At 31.4% G+C, this 20,923-nt stretch overlaps 1 protein-coding gene across 1 annotated transcript in view; it reads right to left on the reverse strand.

Annotated features, from left to right (window-relative positions):
* The window catches only part of LOC139500302 (uncharacterized), a 120,368-nt gene that overhangs the window by 1,362 nt on the left and 98,083 nt on the right, over positions 1-20,923 (reverse strand). Inside the window, exons 66-80 of the mRNA XM_071289046.1 lie at positions 19,507-19,719; positions 18,615-18,657; positions 17,582-17,739; positions 16,815-16,970; positions 15,818-16,070; positions 15,392-15,555; positions 14,798-14,953; positions 13,817-14,026; positions 13,407-13,449; positions 12,962-13,125; positions 11,137-11,313; positions 10,263-10,475; positions 5,889-5,931; positions 5,431-5,597; positions 2,223-2,396 (exon numbers count right to left, since the gene is read on the reverse strand). Of these exons, the coding sequence (XP_071145147.1) occupies positions 2,223-2,396; positions 5,431-5,597; positions 5,889-5,931; positions 10,263-10,475; positions 11,137-11,313; positions 12,962-13,125; positions 13,407-13,449; positions 13,817-14,026; positions 14,798-14,953; positions 15,392-15,555; positions 15,818-16,070; positions 16,815-16,970; positions 17,582-17,739; positions 18,615-18,657; positions 19,507-19,719 (2,334 nt within the window). The remainder of the gene's footprint in view (positions 1-2,222; positions 2,397-5,430; positions 5,598-5,888; positions 5,932-10,262; positions 10,476-11,136; positions 11,314-12,961; positions 13,126-13,406; positions 13,450-13,816; positions 14,027-14,797; positions 14,954-15,391; positions 15,556-15,817; positions 16,071-16,814; positions 16,971-17,581; positions 17,740-18,614; positions 18,658-19,506; positions 19,720-20,923) is intronic.

The following is a 20,923-nucleotide window of genomic DNA, read 5'->3' on the forward strand; positions in this document are numbered from 1 at the left end:
AAAAATAAAAATATAAAATGTCATAGTCATGGTTAAAATTAATATTAATTAATAGTAACTTCTAAAAAAATAAATGGGGAATGTGTTCAAAGGGACACAGATGATGCCCCTGCTAGTATATAACGTTATAAAGGGACATAACTCAAGAACTGTGAAAGTGAAGCTGCCAAAAATTGAACTTGAACTGAGTTTAGAGGTAATAAGCATTATATACACATTTCATTAAATTTAGTTGAGCCAAACTAAAGTTAAGAGAACAGAAATGAAAAACGTTCTTCAATTTTTCCACTTGTAAAGGGTCATAACCCCAGAATTGTTATCAAAGTGCTTGTAATCAATGAATGGTAAAGATTGTTTTAATTTATTAGTTGGTAGTAAAAGTGAATATTGCATTGTATATTTTATATAGCATTGATTTAATTTGATTCAACTACTATTCTCAGGACAAAGAAAGATAACTCCAATTTTCAAAGAATATTTCATAAAGCATTGGTTTTAGGTGATGCAACAACCATTCTGAACAAAGAAAAATAACTTCAGTTTATTTTCTTGAAACATCAAAAATGCTTTTTTGTGGCCCCTTTTTGGCCCTTTATTGCTAGATTGTTTGCCCCATAACCCTTAAAATATATCACAACCTTCTACTTATGGTATAAAACATTGTGGTACAATTTCAGAACAATTGAAATACTTAAACACAACTTATTGTCCTGACACAAGATAAATGGTTGTTTTGGGCCCTTTGGGCCCCTAATTCCTAAACCTTAGGGACCATAACCCCCAAAATCAATCCCAAGCTTCTTTTTGTGGTTATAAGCATTGTGTTAAAATTTTATTGATTTCTATATACTTATACTAAAGTTATTATCCAGCAACCATCCGTCTTCTGATGACGTTGACAACAACGACGTAATACCAATATACGACCGCAAAAAATTTGGGGTCATATAAAAACAGACCAAAACAAAAATACTTATCACTTAGTAATGAACCGTGAAAATGAGGTCAAGGTCAAATAAAACCTGTGCGACTGACATATAGATCATAAAATATTTCCATACTGCAAATATAGTTGACCTATTGCATATAGTATTAGAAAAAAAAACCTCAACTCAAAAACTTAACTTTGACCACTGATTACCATGAAAATGAGGTCAAGGTCAGATTACACCTGTCAGCTAGACATGTACACCTTACAATCAATCCATACACCAAATATAGTAGACCTATTGCATATAGTATTAGAAAAACAGACCAAAACACAAAAACTTAACTATAACCACTGAACCATGAAAATGAGTTCAAGGTCAGATAACACCTGACAGTTGGACATGTACACCTTACAGTGCTTCCATACACCTAATATACTAGGCCTATTGCTTATTGTATCTGAGATACGGACTTGACCACGAAAGCTTAACCTTGTTCACTGATCCATGAAATGAGGTTGAGGTCAAGTGAAAACTGTCTGACGTGCATGAGGACCTTGCAAGGTATGCACATACCAAATATAGTTATCCTATTACTTATAATAAGAGAGAATTTAACATTACAAAAAATCTTAACTTTTTTTTCAAGTAGTCACTGAACCATGAAAATGAGGTCAAGGACATTGGACATGTGACTGACATAATGTTCGTAACATGAGGCATCTATATACAAAGTATGAAGCATCCAGGTCTTCCACCTTCTAAAATATAAAGCTTTAAAGAAGTTAGTTAACGCCGTCGCCACCAGATCACTATCCCTATGTCAAGCTTTCTGCAACAAAAGTGGCAGGCTCGACAAAAACTAAGTTCTAAATTAAGTCACCAAAACAAGGTAAACTACCTTAAACCAAAACTTTAGCGTGATACACTTAAAATTTTCCATGTTCAGTAAACCAAATTAAGTTATACATGAATAGTTTTACATTACAGTAGATTTCTGAAGGGGAGGTGTATGCTGCCATAGTCTTGTTAATCTTCTGAAAAATGTAAAACCAGGTGAAGTCAGGATGAAAATATTTGTGTAGCGTGAAATGTCTAATTTATGACTCATCAATCAAATTGATGTCAAATATTCTAATGAATACCATTTTTGTATTGAATACAAATTTTATGAAGTTTAATACCGGTACATGTACTTTCAACTGATTCACAAAATAAAGGTTTCAAGATCCATCGTTGAGAAAAAAGAGGAGGAGGGATGGAGAATGAAATACTAGTCAAGATTAATTTTACCTTTTATCCAGCCATCATTGGTTGGTCCCCATGGTTCTGTTGATCTATCACAAGAATATTCACTCAAAAAAGACAATGCATCTAGCTCCTCAAGGATCTGGTACAGCATGTACTCCTGTAACTCATCTGTCCTAGTGATATTTCTATTTGACATCCACTTGGTCAATGAAAAATCTTATAATAGAAAAGAAACTGATATTCAATAGTAAATTTATATATGATATGTCCTTTACTATACTTAAGCTAGATTTAATTTTATATAATTTAATTTTGGACGTAACGTGTCTTCTGATTGGCTGACGTCGTTTTGTTTATCAGCCCATAGACATAATTTTGTCATGTGACCATGACATCATCAGCGTTTTTTCCTGATTTACTCTGGTTTAAAATGGATTTTAGAATTTAATTATAAGAAATGACTGTAATATTTTTTCTGCCTATTCGAAATAACAAAAAAAATGTGGTGCACACTTTAAATAACCCGCTATGCAGGTTATCAGTGTGCACCACATTTTTGATGTTATTTCTTCATAGACAGAAAAAATATTAGTGTCATTCCTTAAATAAATAAGCTTGTAGTTTGTATTTGTTTTTCTCACATTGTTTGATATCTATAGATTGATAATATTCCTTGCAGTTTCATGTGAATATAATTTCAGTAGTTTTAGTACATGATATCTAAGTACTGATATCCACGAATATGCAAATCTTCCTTAATCCATGAAAACTGATACCCACGAAAACAAATGAATCCACAGTATAACGAAAATTTTGTGGAATTTTATGGTAACAAGCATTGTGAACAAACTGTGTTGAAACAAACTAATGTTAAAGAACATAATAAAAAAATCAAAAAAAAATTTCCATTTATAAAGGGGCAAAACTCAAGAATGAAAAACAAGTGGCTCCATCAAAATTCTAACTTGATCATAGTTTGTGGCAATAAGCATTGTGTATGAGTTTCATAGCATTTGGTTGAGGTAAACTAATTTTAGTACAAAGAACAGACAAGAGTATCACTTAACCAGGTGCTCCGCAGGGCGCAGCTTTATACGACCGCAGAGGTCAAACCCTGAACAGTTGGGGCAAGTATGGACAAAACATTCAAGCATGATACAGCTCTGAATTTGGATTGTGATCAAATTTTTGACATTACATGGTTTTTTTTTACACAAAACAAATGCCAAGATTTTACAAATCAATTAAAGATTTCTTCTTCAAACTTTTTAAATCTAAAATTAAATAGTTGACACAGCATAGGTTTCTGACACAGAATGAATGTGGTCTAATGAACTTAAAAGGTTTTTTTCCCTTTGAGCAATTCACTATGCTGTTGAATATTAATCCTCTCAAAAAAATGTTTGAAGAAATTTTCTTTTTATTTATGAAATCTGAAATGAGAAAAATTTAACCCCCCCCCCCCCTTTTTTTTCACATCCCCGTTTCCCTTTTTCAAAACTGATATCAATTCAAATTTCTAATGGAGTTTGCAACAATAACTACTCATTTAAATACATCATAAAATATTAAGATGTAAAAAAACTGCTTGTTATCACTGAATGGTAAAGATTATTTAAATTTATCAGTTGGTAGTAAAAAGTGTATATACATTGTATATTGTATATAACAAAGATTTAAGTTGATTCTGGACAAAGAAAGATAACTCCAATTAAAAAAAATTCTTGCTATTGCAATAGGATATTTCTTGCTTACTATTCTGGACAAAGAAAGATAACTCTAATTAAAAAAAAATTTGCTATTTCACAATATTGTGCAATTAGATATTTCTTGCCATTGCACAATACTGTGCAATTGAAAAAACTTGCTATTGCACAATACTTAATATAATAATTTTAGATCCTGATTTGGACCAACTTGAAAACTGGGCCCATAATCAAAAATCTAAGTACATGTTTAGATTCAGCATATCAAAGAGGCCCAAGAATTCAATTTTTGTTAAAATCAAACTTAGTTTAATTTTGGACCCTTTGGACTTTAATGTAGAATTTGAAATTTGAAAACAGGACCAAAAATGAAGAATCTACATACACAGTTAGATTTGGCATATCAAAGAACCCCAAGGATTCAATTTTTGATGAAATCAAACAAAGTTTAATTTTGGACCCTTTGGACCTTAATGTAGACCAATTTGAAAACTGGACCAAAAAACTTCAATAATCAAGAATCTAAGTACATTTTTAGATTCAACATATCAAAGAACCCAACCGATTCATTTTTTGTCAAAATCAAACTAAGTTTAATTTTGGACCCTTTGGACCTTAATGTAGACCAATTTGAAAACGGGACCAAAAGTTGAGAATCTACATATACAGTTAGATTCGGCATATCAAAGAACCCCAATTATTCAATTTTGATGAAATCAAACAAAGTTTAATTTTGGACCCTTTGGGCCCCTTTTTCCTAAACTGTTGGGACCAAAACTCCCAAAATCAATACCAACCTTCCTTTTATGGTCATAAGCCTTGTGTTTAAATTTCATAGATTTGTATTTACTTATACTAACGTTATGGTGCGAAAACCAAGAAAAATGCTTATTTGGGTCCCTTTTTGGCCCCTAATTCCTAAACTGTTGGGTTCTTAACTCCCAAAATCAATACCAATCTTCCTTTTGTGGTCATACACATTGTGTTTAAATTTCATAGATTTCTATTTACTTAAACTAAAGTTATTGTGCAAAAACCAAGAAAAATGCTTATTTGGGCCCTTTATTGGCCCCTTATTCCTAAACTATTGAAACCAAAACTCCCAAAATCAATCCCAATCTTTCTTTTGTGGTCATAAACCTTGTGTCAAAATTTCATAGATTTCTATTAACTTAAACTAAAGTTATGGTGCGAAAACCAAGAAAATGCTTATTTGGGCCCTTTTTGGCCCCTAATTCCTAAAATGTTGGGACCAAAACTCCCAAAATCAATACCAACCTTCCTTTTATGGTCATAAACCTTGTGTTAAAATTTCATAGATTTCTATTCACTTTTACTAAAGTTAGAGTGCGAAAACTAAAAGTATTCGGACGCCGGACAACGACGACGACGACGACGACGACGACGACGACGACGCCGACGCCAACGTGATAGCAATATACGACGAAAATTTTTTCAAAATTTGCGGTCGTATAAAAATAGTACATGAACCGTTTTGTTATTTTGAAGAACATTTTCAAGTATTCTGTTTGCAAAGATCTTACCTTCTACAACAAAGTCTTCTGAATATCTACACTGTTGTTTTGGAAGTAGGACATTGTTCAGAACATTCACTATGTCATCCTCACAAGTACTGTTAGCCTCAAAACAAACTGATACATTCATACTGACAATATACATCTTGTCATTTGGCAAATCATCTATTGCAAAACTTTAAAAGAAAGATATTTAGATTAATACATGATCATCAAAATGTGACAAACTTATTTTTCAATTCTACATATTATTGATAAATCAGCAAGAATACTATGCAATGTTTTAGGGGTCTTTAATTCTTTTGGGAGATAATTGCAAAAAGAAAACATTAAGACCAAACACATGTGCAGCTACTTCAATTTTAGACAAAAAAACTTCTAAAATAGTTTTCTAAATGCAAGACACGTACAGGTCATATTAAGTTTAAAAAGAAAATGACTTATAGTGTTCTAATCAGAATACCTACTTCATGTTTACGACTCCTAATAAAGATACTGCTAAAACCGTACCTGCAAAAATCAAGTAATACTAATTTGGTTATTGTTGCATATGTACTAATGATTAAATACATTATGATGTCAAAACATTCTTAAGGGTTCCGCGGAACCCAGGCTCAACAAAAATGAGGAAAAAAATCTTTAAAAACATTCCTCTTGATACTATCTTTTGATTGCAAGAAGCTTCTGTCATTGTTTGGTAAAAAGCCAGGATAGTTTATGAATCTAATAAATGTTTTAAAAACTTTATCTGCAGACTGTTTGTAATGTTAACTTGAGAAAAACTAAGTCCATTAATATAAGTAAAATACAGATACACAGGTACAAAATTATAACAAAATTTCTTTCTTGATACTAGTTATAGCTTTTGATCATAAACAAGCTTCTGTCCAAGCTGGGTACAAATTAAAAATAGTATAAATAAAGGCAACAGTAGTATACCGCTGTTCAAACTCATAAATCCATGCACAAAAAACAAAATCGGGGTAACAAACTAAAACTGAGGAAAACGTATTAAATATAAGTTTATACAAAATTCTCAGAATTGATCCTGAATATGTTTAATTGTCATTTGTTCCATGTTTGCAATGTGTTCTGATTCTTTGTAAATATTTTTTAGGGTAAATTTATTTCTGTTTGATGTGATGCTGTTCTAATCTTATTTTAATTGTCTTTTGTTTATACTGTATCTTTTCTGTGGTAATCTGTTATGTAATAGGGAAATGTGTGTTAACACCTGAGCAAACATCCAACCTCATATCTTCTTGCAAATTCTTTGACCTGACAATTAAACCATCCTGATCTAACTTTTGGCCCTATATTTTAATTTTGCTAAATATGTGTCAGTGAACAAAATCCTCAAAGTCACATATAATGAGTTCATATTAATTTCATAGTAATTTAAATAATTTAATTACCCCTGATTTCTTTCAGAACACACTGTTTGAACTCATGATATGTAAAATTAAGGATTTAGTGCTCACATTATTATCAACCTAATTTTTCCTGCTATCACCTATCTGTAAATAAACTCCTGGGAAATACTGTGTAGCAATGCCATTGGTATCCATGTTTGAATTAAACATAAATCATAATTTAATTGCAACTTTTATTTTATATATATACATCACGATTATAATTTGGCCCTTGGGGAAACTACTCAGCTAAAAAATTTAATTTTTTGCTCCATGCCTAAACCAAGAGCCTAGCTATGTGCATACTGAAAAGTAGCAAAGTATAGACCCCTGGCTTGACATCACACCAATCCAATTGGAACGATGGTTCAAAATAAATGCATGAGGCTATCAGGAAGCCTATGAGGCTATCATTCCTAGAGGCTATCATGCCTATGAGGCTATGAGGAAGCCTATAATGAGACAATGAGGAAGCCTGTAAGGAGGCTATGAGGAAGCCTAGTAGTGTTGATGTTGAATTGGTGTTGGAATGAATTTGTATGAAATTTGACAGTTTATCCCCAGAAATTCTTGGGGGATGAGTGAAATTTTTGAAACAACCAGTGATAAAATTTCATAAATGAAATCAATAAACATAAAGATTGCTTCCCCTGTCATGGCAATATTGAAGGTGAAAGGAGGGGTCGGTGGGAGGCAAGTTTTTAGCTAAAACACTATTAGCACTATTAGCCAAGATTATTCTATAACTGCTTAATCTGCATTTAGATAAATGAATACTCAAGGCAGCATACACAGGTTTTTAATACACAACTTCTTAATGGGATACTCCTAAGTGGGAGGAGTTAAAACTACACCCAGATTAATGTATCAAGAAACAAAGGACAAAGGAAGCCAAATGCCACAAGTGGTCACTAATTAACAAGACATGTATATTTGTATTGGAACTGATGAAATTAGACCTCCTGCTAAGAACATGTGATAAACTTCATATCTAACTGATTGACATATGATAATAAATCTGTTTCATCTCAACAGCAAAGAAAATACACATCCTGGGAAAATCCTAAAATAATGACTACTGAGTATTTAAAATCAAATTATGTATAAACATAACTTATATAACATATAAGTACCTATTTATACAAAATTCTCAGAATTGATCCTGAATATGTTTAATTGTCATTTGTTCCATGTTTGCAATGTGTTCTGATTCTTTGTAAATATTTTTTAGGGTAAATTTATTTCTGTTTGATGTGATGCTGTTCTAATCTTATTTTAATTGTCTTTTGTTTATACTGTATCTTTTCTGTGGTAATCTGTTATGTAATAGGGAAATGTGTGTTAACACCTGAGCAAACATCCAACCTCATATCTTCTTGCAAATTCTTTGACCTGACAATTAAACCATCCTGATCTAACTTTTGGCCCTATATTTTAATTTTGCTAAATATGTGTCAGTGAACAAAATCCTCAAAGTCACATATAATGAGTTCATATTAATTTCATAGTAATTTAAATAATTTAATTACCCCTGATTTCTTTCAGAACACACTGTTTGAACTCATGATATGTAAAATTAAGGATTTAGTGCTCACATTATTATCAACCTAATTTTTCCTGCTATCACCTATCTGTAAATAAACTCCTGGGAAATACTGTGTAGCAATGCCATTGGTATCCATGTTTGAATTAAACATAAATCATAATTTAATTGCAACTTTTATTTTATATATATACATCACGATTATAATTTGGCCCTTGGGGAAACTACTCAGCTAAAAAATTTAATTTTTTGCTCCATGCCTAAACCAAGAGCCTAGCTATGTGCATACTGAAAAGTAGCAAAGTATAGACCCCTGGCTTGACATCACACCAATCCAATTGGAACGATGGTTCAAAATAAATGCATGAGGCTATCAGGAAGCCTATGAGGCTATCATTCCTAGAGGCTATCATGCCTATGAGGCTATGAGGAAGCCTATAATGAGACAATGAGGAAGCCTGTAAGGAGGCTATGAGGAAGCCTAGTAGTGTTGATGTTGAATTGGTGTTGGAATGAATTTGTATGAAATTTGACAGTTTATCCCCAGAAATTCTTGGGGGATGAGTGAAATTTTTGAAACAACCAGTGATAAAATTTAACCACAGAGTGAATATTTGTGGACGCAGCTGACGCCAACGGAATGTAGGATCGCTATGTCTCGCTTTTTCAACTAGAGTCAAAATCTCACCAAAAAGCCACACCTTTAAACTTCTTAAATGGATCTCTTTCAAAAGCCAAAATGCCAGGTAGAACAAATTTGTTCATAAGAGTACTTTATACATTATAAAGAGTATGAATAATGCATAAATAATGGATCAAAACTTTATTTTTCATAATGTGATAAGCTAAACAAAAGAATTTTTCTTAACACTTTAATTATAATTTACAGCTATTTATGTTTACATGTGTAGTATTTCAGCCAGATTACAATTTAAGAGCCGATTTTGTTCACTAAATGAACCTAACATTCTCTTTACAAGGTGCTCAGATTTGTAGATCTAGAGATAATATAAATGTTGCAAAAAATTCTTACATGATCATTAATTAGGTATAAAACAGGAGGTTGACAAAGTAATAAATCTGAAAACACCTCACAATATAATATGCTGAAATCCTGAGATCAATTTCAGGAAGATCTGAGATGTAGTTCAGAAAAAAAATGTGACAGAAATGTTTTGCGACAAATGCATTGACACAGAGAATGGGAATAACAATGTCTAATATACCCTTTTCCTTAAATATTATAAATCCTTGTCAGAATATAACTCATATAATTAAAGATTATGCATTGCCAAGTATGCATGCAAGGATCATCAAAAAGTTTGGACTAGTTTATTTCAAAATTAGGGTAGGGGTTACACCTAACTACATTGTCATTAACCATTAAACCTAAATAAAGAATAATTATGTTATCTGAGTAAATAAATAAATGGGGAATGTGACCATGGACACAGATGATGCCCCTGCTGGAATATAACAATATAAAGGGACACAACTCAAGAACAGTAAAAGTAATGCTACCCAAAGTTGTACTTGATCTGAGATTGTTGTAGTATATGTTTCATAAAACTTAGTCAGAAAAGAAAAACCATTTGTAAAGGGGCATAACTCTAGAACTGTAAAAGTAACATCACAAATATTCAAATTTGATCTGTGTTTTGTGGCATGAGCATTGTGTATAAGTTTCCCAACATTTGGTTGAGGCGAACTAAAGTAAGAGAATGGAAACCAATTTTGGGATGTTAGGAGGTACAGATGGACAAGGGTAAAACTTGATTCCCCCTTTGTCACGGAGGGGGCATAATTACATTTATCTAAAATAAATACAAAATCTCAATTTCATAGTTAACAAATATTCATCAAAAATTCATTTATATCTTTCGTACCCCAACTATAGTCTTGCAAACTTCTGTTAAATAGCATCTGTTCAATACCAACTGTCAGTCTATGGTAACAAGGATCAATGTCCAAGTAAATGTGGAATGATTTGTTCAGCAGCTCCACATCCATACAACAATCCACACTGGTACATGTATCAGACAAACTGCAAACAATATTGTCTGGTAGATGTGAGTTTAAGTGAATCTTCAGAGGGCATGCTGAAAAATATAGAAAGGAGAGACTAACATAACATTAATTAGATATCTGGAATGGCTAAACAACCCTTTTTTTTTTAAGGGACAGACTGATCATTACCAAGAGACAGTGGTACTCTAAGTAGTGGTATAAAATAACTTTATGTACTCTGGATTAATGATTTTTATAGATAATCAATGGTTTGTTAAAAAAAAAAGGTGTTTCTCAGCTACAATCTCATGGAAGAGTGACAGCCTTGAGAAGAGATGTGACTGAGAAACATCCTTGAGTTATAAATACCATTGATCTGTTTATTGCTATTTTGCCTGTGGCCTCGTTGATGTTTACATTGACAACGGCACAAAATTGCGCCCTCTATTTTGATACTTTTCTAACTCAAACAAGCAGCAAAATATGAAAAATCATCTAAAAACAGATTTAAGGAAATATATTCTAACTAGTGACAATATAAGGTACCAATTTTCATGGATGTTGTGAATATAGGTAAACCACAAATTTAAATGTATAACAAAGTACAAATTTTCCATAGGCTTCTATGCTGTTTTGGCAAAACCATTAAATCACCTGCTGCAAAACTACCATTCTTCTTTGAACAATGAAAATTGGTACTGACAAAAAAAAATCTACAGTAATAAATACACTGAACAGAAAAAAAATCCTTACAACTTCTCCATCCATCAGCTGTAAGTGGAAAATCAGGACGGCTGCTTGTATTACATTGTTTACTCTCATAATACTTGGAAACACCAAGTTCTTCTAGTAAATCTGTCAATGATTGTCCATGTAAAGATGTATTTGCTTGAATTCCATTTTCAGTTTTCCATTTAGTCATAGAGAAATCTTAAAATGAATGAAAAAGAATCATTAAAATACAGACTGAGAGTTACATTGTTACTAAGGCTAGGTGAATCAAAATGAATTCTAGTTTAGGGGAGTTCTTCAACTTGTTCATATCATAGTTAACCTTCAAGTCTATCAACTTGTACAATAAAACAAGAGGCTGTCACAACGACAGCAAACCGGATTTATTAACATTTATTTGTGTCCTGGCAATATCACAAGAACCATTACTGATGAATGGTGAAAGTGAAAATCGTCAATATCAAATTTGACCTCCATTTTGTCATCAGTATCAACATATTAAAATTTGAAAAGCTTAGATTGAATGGTTCATGAGTAAATGCAACAACCTGAATGGAAACGCCATTTTACGATCTTTCAAGAACCATAACTCCTGAACGGTAAAAGTCAAAATTGTCATTATTGAACTTGACCTCTATTTTGTCATCCGTAACAACATATTAAAATTTCAAAAGCTTTGGTTGAATGGTTCATGAGAAAATGCACGGACACGACGGGAAACACCATTTTTCAATCTTTCAAGAACCATAACTCCTGAACGGTAAAAGTCAAAATCGTCATTATTGAACTTGACCTCCATTTTGTCATCAGTAACAGCATATTAAAATTTCGGAAGCTTTGGTAGAACAGTTCATGCATAAATGCACGGACACGACTGGAAACTCCATTTTTCAATCTTTCAAGAACCATAACTCCTGAACGGTAAAAGTCAAATTCGTCATTATTAAACTTGACCTCCATTCTTTCATAAGAAACAACATATTAAAATTTGGGAAGCTTTGGTAGAACAGTTCATGCGTAAATGCACGGACAACACCATTTTTCAATCTTTCAAGAACCATAACTCCTGAACGGTAAAAGTCAAAATCGCCATTATTGAACTTGACCTTCGAATAGTTGTCAGTAATAACATATTAAAATTTTAAAAGCTTTGGTTGAACGGTTCATGAGTTAATGCACGGACAACATTTGATTGCCGCCCGCCCGCCCGACTGCCCGACCGCCGTACATCCCCAAATCAATAACCGACATTTTTGTCACAAAAATCCGGTTAATAATAAAACTTTCACACTTGAGAATTTTTTTTAAAACTTGTACAAATCAGTCTAACTTCAAGATTTGAGGAATATCTTAAACTTGTACAATTCAGTCAAACTTCCAGATAAGAGATATTTTTAACTTGGATAAATCAGTCAATCCACAAGATTAGTGGATATCTTCTAATCTTGTACAAATCAGTCAAACTTCTTAGATAAGTGTACAAGAATGAGCAATTTGTCAATTTTAAATCATGGTTAGATGGACACTTTAATTAACCCAACAAATCAGTTATCATCCCAGATTATATTTTTTTTTACTTTTACAAATCCTAGTCAACCTACCAGATTACGAGCTACCAGTATTATTAACTTGAACAAATCATTGTCAACTTTTTAGATCATGGGCTATTTTCAAATTTTACAAGATACAATCAAACTCTAAGATTAGGTCTACCTGAACCCAGAACATCGAGTTTCTAAATTTTTTCGTATTTTAACATTAGGTTAGATTGTCAGAACATAACTCAATTTCCCATATACAACGCTGCCATAAAAATTTCAACAAACCTGTACAAAAAATCAAATACCTGGTTTTAGTAATGGACTTTTCCAGTCACAATCTTCTTTTGCTAAAATGTTGTTTTCAAGGACTGTAATCCTGTAGTCACATGCTGCTTCAGAATCCCAACATATGCTTATATCCATACTGATAATATAGTTGTTACTTCCAGGTAAGTCTTCAAGTTGAAAACTACAAAAAAATGATTTAAAATTCATAAGTGTCTTGAGAATAAAGTAAACAATTTCAGATATTTGTTATTTATATGCCTTTTTACCGTAATAAGACTAAAACATAAACACATGTATATAATAACAGCAAAATTAAAAAGGTTTTCACTATTTTCATACTCTATAAAACATACCTGTACTATATGGTGTTTCCAAAATACTGCTACATGGTGAAATTCAATGGTAAAATAGTTTTTTCTCAAAACATTAAAAGTACTTACTTGTAACTAAAAGACAACTTACTTAAGTTGATAAATTCCACCAAGATATATTTCATGCTTTGATTCTATAAAGAAATAAGCAGAAATTCTTTAAAATCTTGAAATCATATATAGGGGTACTAAAGTACCAATCTGCCAACGAATCAGGCAGTGGTAAAAAAAAGACAAATACACAAATGCAAGCAAGTTATAGTAAAATAGCAATTTAAACACAAAAAAGTATACAATATTAATATTGCAGGTCATTTCAGCAAAAAAATATTTTGACTGATTTTAGCAGTTAATTTGATTCATAAAAAGAAATAATTTCGTAATTCAGTTTTTTCTAAGTTGAAAAAGGCGGGAAGTAACTTATAAGTACATCATTGATTATTCGAGATGTAATTACATAATAACAACTTATAAATAACAAATAAATATTGAAATACTTACTCCAATCAAATTCAAGAAGTGATTTTGAAAATTTATACTTTTCAATTCCACCATCAATAACATCATTACAGGAATCAATATTGATGAATAAATTGAGACTTGTAAGTATTTTCTCATCATAGACACAACAGTCTATAGAACTACAATGACCATTGATGTAGCATCTAACAGGTCCATCCAATGCGTCTATGTTCATTATCTTTGGGCAATCTATAAATACGTTTAAAGCGATGCAACATTACCAACATTTAAATATTTGATAAAAATAATAATAATAATTATTTTACATCCCCCCCTTTTCTTATTGATATTGTATTGATATTTTGTCATAAACGAAATTCATTTGTTCAGTGTTTGTTATTTGTTTTTGTTAATATATCTTTTTGATCGAGATAAGCCATTTCAATTGATATTGTATAGTGTGTTAGGGGACAGTAGAGCAAAAGTTGCTATGGGTTAATATCTGTCATATTTGTATTTGGTGAATTATTTTGTTATAAATTAGGCTGTTAGTTTACACAATTGAGTTGTTTCATATTATTTGTTTCGAGGCATTTTATAGCTGACTACAGTATGGGTTTTTCTTATTGTTGATGGCTATAAGGTTGCCTTTCATTGCTTACATCCATCTTATTTGAACATACCACATCAGCTTATTCTTATACAGAAGGAAATGCCTTATTTTCTGCAGCAAGTTTTCAGTACCAGTTTTATCTGGAGTTTGTATTAAAAAACTTATGTTTTTGTGTTTGCTATTTAAATATATCTGTCTTTTGTTGATCCTTTTTAAGTTTCTTCTTTTTTTTCTTTTTGTTTTTGTCTTGTACATCACTACATGTCCTCTGGATTTTGACATTATGATTTTCTTTCTGAGAATAATTGGCTTTATATTGTCAGAAATGATATATTCAGATGGAAATCCTAGTATAAATTTTTAAAATTTGAAGTAGTAATCCTAAATTTTCCAAAACATTTGCATACCTGACAGTAAGACATTATCCACAAAGTGTTTTGGACATGTACTCTCTTCCATGTAAAGTCCTATTCTAGTTTCGTCCATTAGGTGTAGAATAAGCTCTTGTTCAGAATAATCATAGTGATTTAGCTTAGAGATTCTCCAGTCATTGTATGAAAAACCTGAAATCATATACACATACAATAAGCTTATATTGTAAACAAAATATTTAACTTTAAGATGATGAAAAGCAAAAATACTGTTCCTCTGCTTTAGATTTGTCAAGTGCTAAAAAAGATTTTCTACTTATGGAAAGAAACTATATCAAAATTATAGAAAACTTCATCAGCTCTTACTCAAAATATGGACAATTTTATGTTAAAGGGGTTTTAAATTCTTTTGACTACTGTACAATACTAATTTTTAACCATTTTTAGCAAATCACTACTGTACTTTAAAATTCAAGACCCATATTTGCTATTTGAGGAGTAGAATATAAAGTAAACATTTTGGAAGGTGTATGAAACATTGTAACTTATACACTGTTCACAGTAGGGACTTTATTTTTAGACAACAAACATTAAAGGATGATAAACTTCAGTAATTTTATGTATAATTACTTGGTAATGTATAGTTTTGTCTCCAATCACATTCTTCTTTGGGCATATCAACATTGTCAAGTATTGTTATATGTTGTAAACATGGTTCTCTTGATGACATACATACTTCAAGCGATACTGATAATCTGTACTTCTGAGCATAGTGTAAATTGTGAACTTGATAGCTGAAAATAAAATCAACTTCAATAAATGATGTTCAATTGAAAAGTTATTGGCCTCTTTATGATTTCATAAGAAAAGAAAAGCATTGTTGAAATACAAAAAAAAACTGAAAGAAATGCTTCAACAGTAAATTTTTGCAGAAAATAAGAAACTTTTCATGAGAATTAGTTGGTGTTATTCAAGGTACAATGTATTTAAATTATTGCAAGATCTGTTATTCATACATATACACTGATTTAAAAGTATCATATTACATGTACTAACTTAATTCTAAGGATTCCATTTAACCAAAAAGATTTCTTTGTTCCCCACTGATAGTTGAAAAGCATCTGGACAAAGTGTAGTTTTTCTATTCCAACAGTCAACTTTAGGTTACAAGCATCCAGATCCAGAAACATGTTAAATGACCTCTGAAGAACAGGAACTTCAACACAACAGCTCATGAAAGTACATGAGTCACCCAGATGACATTTTGTTGTTGATGGTAGTACTGGTAAACTTGTAGATGCCAGACATTCTGGAAGTTAAGAAGGCATACACTTAAAAAAATAATATACTGCTCATTCACAGATGAGATTTATATGGATCACACTTAAAAAAGATTGATTCAATGTTGGTTGGTTAACATCTAGAAAAAAAAAAGAAGAACAATACATGGTTATAAATTAAACATGATCCAACTTCAGATCAAGAATAAGATTGTTATAGAAAATAACTGCAATAATGAAAACTTTATCAATAATCAAGCAATTTGAATGAAACTGCTTAATGTCCAACATTTTGTTAATGAAATAAATTGACAAATTAAAGATTTTGCACAATCATCAAATATCAGTAGATGTCTATTGATTTGAAAAATTTCACCAATTTGTATCATTACTCATTTGCAATGATACCAAATTACTTTGTTTTCTTACCAAAAACTCTGATCAAACTGAAAAATGTTGTCTACTTAACTTTCATTGAAAAAAATAAACCTATTTTATGATATGATATCTCAAAGTTTTACACCATATCGAACTTTGTAAACCGAACAATTTTCAGTCAGTGATTCAAACTGGAAGAAATTCACTATTATGCAAGATGTGATACTACTACTATAAATATTTGGTAAACAGGAAGATAATATGCAATGGCAGTTAAAACATATTAAAATACATAGCATGTTCAAATAAAGCTTAATATCAAAGAGAGCTCTATATATACCAAACAAGTCATTTTGTATAGGGTATCAAAATAAATACATAACTCTAAATCATACCAGAGTTCCAGCTGTCTGAGACCAAAGTGCTATTTTCACATTCATTTGAGAAATAACTCTCAATGTCCAAATCATTGTACAACCTAAGAAGTTCAAGGCTACTTAAATTTCTAGAATCAATATTTCTTTCAGAAGTCCAATCCAAAAAGTCAAAATCTGAAATGGAATAAACATATCTTAGAAACAACAACAGACAGTTTCTCGTATTCTCTAAATATAATTCATCCTTCTCCTTTTATCAAATTATTGTCTTTTTAACAAGACACTCCTATAGATCCTAATCACTCACCTGATACCTATATAAAACTTGATATCTATGTTTACTTTATAAGCAGTTCAAATTTTGTTTTCAAAACACATGAATTATTTTAAAATAAACAGTTTTTATGGGCACTCAAGTTCATTTGAATAGAACTTCTTTTGGCAAAATTTTCCAAGCCAACCAACTCTTGTTTAAACTTTAATTTTAAAATTATCTAGGTAGCTGTCAATCTTCTGTTTCAAGATCAAAATTTCACCAATATAATCATTAAAATAAAATAACTCTAATGATGGTTTCAGTCAAATATTTGCTTTTAGAACATCTTGTTTAATGATCACTATTGCAGTAAACAGTTTCTTCCTGTCTTTAACACTTTTGAAAGATAATATATATAAACCAAAACAACAAAAACTCGAAAAAATATCAAAAATTGTTATTTAAAGCCATTTACTCCTGAAATAAGCTAATTGATGGTTTGGTCATATTGGCATTTTTAAATGCTTACCTGCAACTCTGAAATCATTCTGCAAATTTCTAGGTTGTTTAGGAAGTCTTGCATTCTTTAGTATAAAAGTAGTCCAGGCACATGGTTTGTAACTCTCCCAACATACAGAAACCTCCATTGTCACCAAGTATTCATTCACTGATTCATATATATTATATCTAGATAAAGAAAAACATATACAAAACACTTGAATTATTAAATGAAATATAAAATATGTAACAAAACAGAAAAATCTTGTTTGAAACTATAAAAATATCCATATTAAAAAAATGCTTATGGTTTTTATTGGATTTTGCTAATGTGCTTTGCCTTTTTGTTTTTCTTTGTGGACATATTTTTAGTTTTTTTTAGTTATTAAGATTAGGACTCAATGTTGACTGCTGTACCCTAGGAGAGTTTTATAAAAGTATAACATAATCCTCCAGTTGAAGAAAGAAGTTTGCAAGTTGGAAGCGTCTGTGACAACAACATAGAGGACATCATAAACGCTTTTGGTGTAGCGTCACAGTCTGCCACACAATGTGTGTCAGGTCATCAAAAGACAGTAAACCTTCTTGTTAATCAAACACCAGGGGAAAGTATCCATAATAAGAAATTTGATCTGGAGCAGTGATACAAGCACAGAAATATAAACAATGTATGCCTCACTGGGCACATAGCTGGACAGAACCATCCTACACCACCATCTATTGGACATGTGTTACTACCCATCTAGTACTCGACAGCAGTCTAATTTTCATATTCAAATGTAGATATAGTGGCACTCTCATTGAATCTAGTATAATAGAGGGTTAGGATATTAATTTAGTTGCACTCTCCTAATATCCAATTTTGAGTTGTTCTGTTATAGCAGATGGGATTCAAGTTAATGTTGGAAACACATCCAAACCCAGATTAAATAGGCATCTTTCTATCCAACAACTCATTCAGGCATTTTGGTAATATATAAGTGCGACAGAGGGATGACTGCCCCTTTTATCACTACATACTACCAACTTAAGAACGCTGCAGGTATAACAATATCTATACATACCTCACTCTAAACACATTGAGCAATCTGAATTGATGTTCAACGCCTGAAAAAAAAGGTAATTGTTTGTAAATAGTTGCTAACATCATTTTTTTTCAAATCATAAGGTGTTACATTATAACATAACAAAATTGAGTGGGGTAGGGGGAGGATCTAAATTAAAATCAATAGAATTTCGGTTTTTTCATTTATTCCTATGCATATTTTTTTCTCAAAAAAACAATACATACCGTAATATGATTCAAAGATATTATATCCTAAAACCATTTTTTATGATAGAAAGAAATCTGATTCTAAAGTTAAACAAGAATGTGTCCATAGTACACAGATGTCCCACACACACTATAATTTTCTATGTTCCGTGGATCGTGAAATTGGGTCAAAAATCTAATTTGGCATTTAAATTAGAAAGATCATATCAAAGTGAACATGTGTACTAAGTTTCAAGTTGATTGGATTTCAACTTCATCAAAAACTACCTTGCACAAAAACTTTAACCTGAAGCGGGATGGACAAACGGACAAACAGACCCACAGACCAGAAAACATAATGCCCAATATGAGATGATAACTCTCATAACGGGTTTTCAGAAAATAAAAATAAAAAGTTGCAATTGAGTCACTAGACTTAAAAACATTTCTTGGCACAAAACAAAATTGGTTAATTCAGTACCAAAATTCAGTATCAAAAAGAAAGCTTAGTCTTATTTACAGCTAGCACCTTTAAAGCAAGTTAATTAATCTTTTTTTATAATGTCTGTGTTGATAAGTTTTTTAGCTATCTGGGTAAACTTTTCTGTATTTTTCTTTGTTTGCTATTTTATTTCGTCATGATTTAGACTTTTGTTTTTGATTGTTCCTTGGTAATTTCTCCCTTTCCTTTTTTCTTAAATTACCAAAGTCAAATCCTAGCAAGGAGTCCCTAAATTGATGCCTTCCTACTCCAATCTCAAGTAACTGCAAATCCTGGTTAATTCCCAGATGCACCTCAATGGTTTTTCCAATGAAATCCAGATTCAAACAGCAAGATATATCTGTGCAGCTGCTTTTAAGGTGGCAAACAAGTGGATTTGATGTTATATTTGGTAAAACTGTATCTTGAATACAATCTACAACATAATAAGACCTTTCAAAAATAGATACGACTCAATATAGAAGTAAGGTATAACAATTTACAAAGTTTCATCAAATATTTGAAGTAAAAATATATATCAGAATTAGAACATTATTCAACTATCATAAAACAAACCACAAATTTAAAAAGTTCAGATTTAGCTTCTCAATTACCCATCTTCTTGATTTTGCCGTTAAGTTTGCAAGAAAAAAAAAACTGACCAGTATATTCAGATTACAACATGGGAGGGTGCAAATTAATTCCGAAGAATTAACCACCTCAAGAAGAACTGAGATCATCTTTTAAAAGTCAAAAGGAACTTTTTGAAATCAAGCTGGACTTTTATAGAGTTCAGCTGGTCCTCATAAAGTTTATCATGACTTTGTAAAGTTCAACTGAACTTATAAAGAGTCCATATTTTTGCAAGAAATACCAGCTGGATTCAGACGGACTTAATGTACTGGATTCCTGTTAATTCAAATATTTCAAGCAAGTTTAAGGCAAATTTTGCTGTAATTCCAGCTGGTGTATCAATTATAAGCATTCAAATGCAAAGTTCAAATGAATATTATAAGTACAGTTCTCAGTTCAGCTACTGTCCAGCTGGACTATGCGTCATGTATTTCAAGTATGATATTAGTTCCTTCTAATATATGGCTTGCTTCAGGCTGGGAAAACAATATTTGTTATATCAATACTTTTTTTTACACAGGAATGACAGAACCAAAATGTAACAAGATTGCAATCCTGTAGCAAAGTATCCCACACTGATACCCCTGCTTTAAGTTTTGTTTATCCAAAATTTGGAAAAGACACATAACACGGGAAAGCATGATCACATGAAGCCTGATAACAAATTTCATGAAGCTCTTATATGGTTGTTGCAAAGAAAAAATGTGAAACCATTTCAAACATGGCCTGTATATATGTTAGAATAAAATATAAGTATTCTTAAACAGGAATTTGATGAGTAGTGAATCTGAATTTAGAAAGCTTCTATTTGAACCTTCCTAGATAAATGAAAATAAAAATTTTGAACATGGACATTGTGTTCAGAATGTATAAGTATTCAGTGAACAAGTTGTTGATGTGTGATGCATCTGAAAACATGCCACATTGTAAAGCGATGCTGACGTTGAAGCCATATAAAAAATTCCAGGAAGCTCTTATTTGTATTTCCTTAAGAAAAGGTGAAAGAA

This window comes from Mytilus edulis, chromosome 13, assembly GCF_963676685.1.
Source record: "Mytilus edulis chromosome 13, xbMytEdul2.2, whole genome shotgun sequence".
Classification (NCBI taxonomy): domain Eukaryota; kingdom Metazoa; phylum Mollusca; class Bivalvia; order Mytilida; family Mytilidae; genus Mytilus; species Mytilus edulis.